The sequence below is a fragment of the Amphimedon queenslandica genome, unplaced genomic scaffold (genome assembly GCF_000090795.2).
Source record: "Amphimedon queenslandica unplaced genomic scaffold, v1.1 AMPQUscaffold_11643, whole genome shotgun sequence".
Lineage (NCBI taxonomy): Eukaryota > Metazoa > Porifera > Demospongiae > Haplosclerida > Niphatidae > Amphimedon > Amphimedon queenslandica.
In genome coordinates, this window is record NW_003548115.1 from 2,219 (window position 1) to 8,480 (window position 6,262).

The following is a 6,262-nucleotide window of genomic DNA, read 5'->3' on the forward strand; positions in this document are numbered from 1 at the left end:
CGCATACGTCTGTGTACGTTCCGCATTACTCGGTTCGTTCAACTTCGTTGATTAATTCGTTCCAGACGGCAGACGTTCTCACAGCTCAGTTGTTCTGACGCTATGGCTTTTAAAAGTAAGTACAAATGTATTGTTCCTTTTAATCATGGCACTATAATATAGATCAACCGAATAAAAGAGGTTTTCACCGCACTGTATCAGTAGGTGATTCACTGTATGTGTGGGGTGGTGCTCAGGGTGATTTCCACGCTAAAGTACATGATAGTGAAGAGAAGAGAAAGTTCACTAGTAATATACAGCACTTTACTCCTTCAACTGGTCAATGGATCACTAGAGGTACTACTGGTACTCCTCCATTAGGAGTGAATGGATACTGCTGTACTGCAATAAAAGATCTATTGTATTATTTTGGGGGCTATTGTGGCCATGACAGCTGCTCTCACAACAGTATTACACAACTGGATACTGTTAGTCTTCAATGGAGAGAATTAGAACCAACTGATGCAACTAGACCAGTTATGAGGAGAAGTTTTGGTGGAATGATATCATTTGAACATGATGGAGTACACCATTTACTAATGATAGGAGGACATGGGTCTCAACCAGCTGTACAACTACCTCATTATAAATATATTTATTTACCTGGAAAATGGCGTACTAATGAGCACTCAATGTATAATATATCATCAAGTAAGATTTTATATTATTGTTTGAAATTATGTTAATGATTTTAATTTAGGAGAATGGAGTAATCCTTCAATCATTGGTCAGTGTATACCACCTGCTAGTGGCTTTATCATTGAAAAGATCAACAACACTAGAGCTGTTCTGTTTGGTGGAAAAGAGACTGATGATGATGAATCTGAGGATAATTTCACTAATAATATTTATATATTAGAGATATCAATCAGCACTGTGGTATGTATGTTAAATTATGTGTACTGAATGCATGCACACACACACATAAAACTTAATTAATTTAATACCCACCATTATTATACATGAATATTTAAGTACCAATTAAAAAGCATGGCAGCCTTGATGGCAGCATTTATAAGTGTGAGGTGGCCTTGGTGGTGGCAGCAAAGAAAGATAGGATTTCTTGTAAGTCATGTATTTTAAAACAACTTACAATCAAAAATTAACTGTATAAACAAAGTACATGTAGCTTACAGTGTCCTTTATATGTAACATAAACTATAACTGTGTGCATAGAGAAGTAGTTAACATAGAGTTCAGTTACATAAGCACCTTATCAGTTAAACCAATAGCTGAGTGAGGCTCAGACAGTGCAGGCCGGGAGAGTTGGAGCTCCATAAAAGATTCTTTAAACCGCTATTTCTGGTTCTCAAGGCCAGACTGTCTGTCCCTTGCCCAGTAAGCATTTTCAAATAGAAGGGAAACCCCATATTGTGTTAATTGCAACTCTTAAGTCAATGGATGTGTTAAGCTTTGAAGATGCCAGTACTTTCAATCGAGGTGCAAGCCCAGCACTAGGCTATGGTTATGGTAGCTAGGTCCTGAGACATAGCCCGGGGATTAGGTCAAAACACACACACACACATGTCATTGTTAATGGGTGTGATTATTTTTATTTATTAGACCTGGCAGTGTATAAAGAAACCTGAAGCAATAGACCAATGGCCAGTGGGTAGATGCTATCATGCAGGTGCTATTATTATAACTGGATCAGACTGCCCTATGCTAGTGATAAGTGGTGGAAAAAATACATATATGAAGAATGAGCTATTGGATGATTGTTGGATCTTTAACATCATTCAACATTCCTGGATCAAAGTTTGTACAGTGAGATACATGTAAATTATTAGTTAATTTTTTTAACAGTTAGATATACCTCGCTTTGTTAGTCAGAGATATGGTCATTCTCTCTCAGCATTCATTATGAGTCCTCATTGTGTCTGGATAATAACTGTTGGAGGATTTGATATCCGCGGCATATATTACACATTAGCCACTAAAAATGATAACATTTTTACTTTAACAGAACTAGGTCAGTACTCGGTAGTCAATATATACCATTGCATACTCATTATGTGTACTATGTATGCCAATTCTATTTTTGTAGTTACTAATGGTAAAGGAGAATGGCTAGTAACCACTACATTAGATGAAATAACAGATGAATACTACAAAAAGTATCAGCAGCAACTACGTCAGTTAGGAAGAAGAATATGGTTAGAGGAGTACCAGAAATCAAGAAAAGGAAGTACAGCCGATACTGAGCAAACTGTAGAAGTTCTTTTGAAGAGTCTTGAAGAGAAGGAGAGAAAATTGCAAGAAAAGGAGAGGGAAGCGCAAGTTTATCATCAACAATTGGAGCAAAAGGAAAAAGAGAAAGCAAAGAAAGAGCAAGAAATAAGAAAATATTATCATCAGCTGCAAGAGAAGGAGAAAGAGAAGGCAGAGCAAGAGAACAAAAATTTACTTGAAGAAATGCAAAGATACACCAAGTTATTACAAGATTACAAGCAACTTATACAAGAAAAGGCAAAAGAAATACAGCATTACCGTCATCAGCTAAAAGAGAAGGAACGAGAGAAAGAAAGAAAGGAGACACAGCAAGATGAAGCAATACAAATATATTGTCAGCAGTTACAAGCAATGGATCAAGAAATACAAAAATATTGTGAAAAATTGAAAGAGGAAGCAGAGAAAGAAAAAAGCCATCAAGAAAAGGAAGCAGTAAATGAGAAAGAAATACAAAGATATTGTCAAGAGTTACGAGAGAAAGAAAAAAAGGAGGCAGAGAAAGAGCATCAGTTAATGGAGGAACGAAGACTAAAAGATAAATATTTTAAACAGTTGCAGGAGAAAGACAAGAAGCTGGCAGAAAAGGAGGAAAAGATACAAATGTGTCATTATCAACTACAAGAAAAGGAGAGAGAGGAGGCACAGAGAAAGGAATATTACAATTTTGAGATAAAAAAGAAAAAGGAGCTAGAAAAGGAGATCCAAAGGCTTAATCAGCTGTTGCAAAACAAAGACCAGGAACTAATTGAAAGTGATCAAAAATTAAAGGAACATCTGCAGCAAATACAACAATATGAGCATCTGAAAGTTGTAAGCATTCAAGAGGAAGAGACAAGAGCAGGTCAAGAGAAAGTTCAGGAAATCAAGTTGCTTCATTCTTCAGAAGGTATATAATGTATACATGATGTACCGGTATATTTAATATCATTGCTATCACCAGAAGATAAAGAGCTTCAAGATGTAAAATCTGCTCCAAAGGAAGACAATAGCAAAGGAAATGAAATGCATGAATCAACTCAAGGTATAATAGTTTAGAGATGCTTGTATGTTGATACAGAATTGTTAGGTTGTAACAATGATTTTGGCAAAATACTTGATGAAACAGTTGTTGAAAGTGTAACTGAAGGTATTACTTAAATATGATTATAAAATCATTACATTATACTTCATATAGACGAACTTAAAAGGTGTACATGTTGCTGCAAAGAATTCATTTGTTATTCACGGTGAATCTACCCAGTCAATTAATTGGGAGGAATATGGTATAAGGATAACAATACCACAAGGAGCAGTGCTACCTTCTAATACTGTACAGGTCACCATCACTGCTCTTGTAGGAGGAGATTTTATATTTCCAGAAGACACTGAGCTTGTTAGTGCAGTATATGCTATAAGCCTCTCTAAGCCTTTCATTGAGCCCGTGAAACTGGAGATACAGCACTGTGTCTCCATAGAAACATCTTCTCACTGTAATTATCTTAGTTTTTCTACTTCAATTAATAATCAGCCACCCTACCAGTTTGATACAGTAGATGGTGGGGAATTTTCTATTGGTAACAGATATGGTGGCATTAGCATTGCTACATTCTCTAAGTATTGTATTAAAACATATTCAGGAAGACGTTATCAGCCATATTCAATCCCAGGCACTTCATCATCACGTGCAAGATCACATACTCTTTCTTCATCTTTATCATCATCTTTTGATGGACCATGTTCAACTTCTTCCCCTGTTTCGTCATCATCTTTGCATTCTTCAAGTTCTTCACTCTCTTTTGATCCGCTCAACACACTTTCAACAAAAAATGAAGTAGCTACACTACTAACACTAGCAGGTATAAGCATGTATATTTATTTTATTTTTATTTTATTTTAGATAAACCACCTATTAAGTGTTACCATAGTCAAGTGATATATGAGATCAAGAGGCAAGGAAGAGAGTGGTTGATGAAATTTTTTGTCTCTAAATATCTTAATGCACTAATAGAGGTATGAATTACATGTTTCTGTTATTGTTAATATTTTTTAATTCATACAGTATATTAAAAAAGCATTCAGAAATGTTGAAAAAAGTATTGAAGTATCCTTCCAATTTAAAGATGATGATGGATTCATTAAGTTATGCTTTGATGGGCAATGTCCCAGAGGATGGTCAGTTAGACCTCATCAGGATCCTACTAGAGTATAAGCACTTCATACTAATGTATTATATATTATAATTACTGTAGGTTAGGCAGATTGTTATTGATGAATATGGCAGCATGTCTCCTCCTCGTTTTCCAGAATGCCTCATTACAATCTCAGCCACACCTGGTGAAGGTGCAGTTAAGGAATTAAGTTATCCTGTCACATTGCAAGGAATAAAAAAATCTAATTTTGAGAAAATGAACATTGTGTTAACAATGGGTTAGTGTTATTATTACATAAGTTAGTCTCTAAAGACTATATAGGTGACATGCAGCTGGCATCTGCAGGCACTATTGCTTCAAACACAGGGTCAATTTCTCTAGGTAAAGTTTTCTGGTATATTCTCTTGCTTGATTTAATTCTGTTACTATAATTATAGATGATGAGGAGAGGAAATCAGCTGGAGAAGTTCTACGAGAAAACTTTGATACACTTTCTGACATCCTGGCAGCTCCAAATAATCTTTCAGCAATCATCATGAGCTTATATGCAAAAAAGCTAATTTCTGATACTACTGCCACTGAGTGTATGAATGATGGTAGACCAGTACATGATAGATGTGCTTCATTACTGTTTGCTCTTAAGGCTACCATTGATGGAAAACCTCAGGCAATGATAATTTTAATTGAAGTATTGAAAAATACTGAAGCATTTAAAGAAATTGCTCATAAAATGGACTTGGAAATATCATACCGCAATTATACAAACCCTTAGAGATTTAGTTTCAGCTTGATTAATAATACTGTTTGTATTTTTCAATAGTTTTTGTGGTTTTAATTTCTTTTCAGGTATACATGTACATGCATGTTGAGGTTTTTAGTGATCCATCTATTTTTAATTTTTATTAGTGAAATAAAAAATGAGTAGTGAGTAATTAACTCTCTCGCTCCCCCTGCTCTCTCCTTCCTCACCTTCTATAGCTCCCTCTCATTCTGATGTTAGTATATATAACTATTTACTGGTAAAACTGTTAGTATTAATTGAAAGGTCACTATAGCATATTAGAGCCGGAAACGGCTCTAGTATCTAAGATAATATTGGATAAGTATCAGACAATATCAGCTCTAATAGCGATGTTATGCTAATCATATTGAAGTATTATACTGGTAATACTGTACTGATGTGGACTTCTGTGAATAATGAAGTTTTCATTATTTTGGTGCGTCGGTGTTAGCTCAAGGTGCTAACAAGATGCGTGGGTGTTAAATTATGTGCAGATTTTGCTATTATTTTATTAATTTTCTTATATTTCATAGGTTAATACAGTATCAAACTTATCAAAACAATCAGTAATTAATAATGATACTTGGAGTGATGAAGATTTAAAAAACTATTTTGCATTTGCACGAGTGTGATGATTTTATAGTGTAAAATTTAACACCTGATCATTATCACTGATCGAGTCTAGTGATGGGCGATATTGGAAATTTTACTAATATTCGATAACGATCGATAATCCCATTTTAAAAGAAATATCGATTCAAAATGATATGATAACCACGCCTTACCACACCCAATAGGTGTGGTTTACACAATCGTGTACAATCATAGATATTATAGACTACGTAACCGGGATTGGAAACTAGGATTCCCGGGTGGACAACGTCCGTGATTGGAATAGGCGTTAAATAGAAGTATGCCATTTCAGCAAACTAGAGTCATAGATCCATGCTAGAGTGGAGCTCGCTTTATGGATTCTCTTCCTCGCTTTCTTCTCATGCGCTTAAAGATCTATTTCTTTAACTACAATTACACTGATTAGTTAATTGAACTGTCACGGAATATGTACTAAAAATCAAAATGA

The 6,262-nt window shown here is 35.0% G+C and overlaps 1 protein-coding gene across 1 annotated transcript; it reads left to right on the plus strand.

Moving 5' to 3' along the window:
• Positions 1 to 1,902: 1,902 nt before the first annotated feature.
• LOC100638746 (stress response protein NST1-like) lies at positions 1,903 to 5,217 on the plus strand. Its single transcript, XM_020005212.1, has 11 exons — positions 1,903 to 2,011; positions 2,087 to 2,227; positions 2,663 to 3,157; positions 3,212 to 3,292; positions 3,338 to 3,387; positions 3,446 to 4,106; positions 4,148 to 4,260; positions 4,310 to 4,453; positions 4,500 to 4,677; positions 4,722 to 4,781; positions 4,838 to 5,217. Exons 1-11 carry the CDS (start codon positions 1,903 to 1,905, stop codon positions 5,170 to 5,172), a joined length of 2,367 nt encoding a protein of 788 aa, XP_019860771.1. The 3' UTR covers positions 5,173 to 5,217.
• The last annotated feature ends 1,045 nt before the right edge of the window (positions 5,218 to 6,262 follow it).

Excerpts from the sequence above, each read along its gene's own strand:
- LOC100638746 (XM_020005212.1), top strand. The coding sequence starts at position 1,903 with ATGAGTCCTCATTGTGTCTGGATAATAACTGTTGGAGGATTTGATATC. Across the intron at positions 3,158-3,211 it reads GTTGCTTCATTCTTCAGAAG|AAGATAAAGAGCTTCAAGAT; the intron begins GTATATAATGTA and ends TGCTATCACCAG. Across the intron at positions 4,107-4,147 it reads TACACTACTAACACTAGCAG|ATAAACCACCTATTAAGTGT; the intron begins GTATAAGCATGT and ends ATTTTATTTTAG.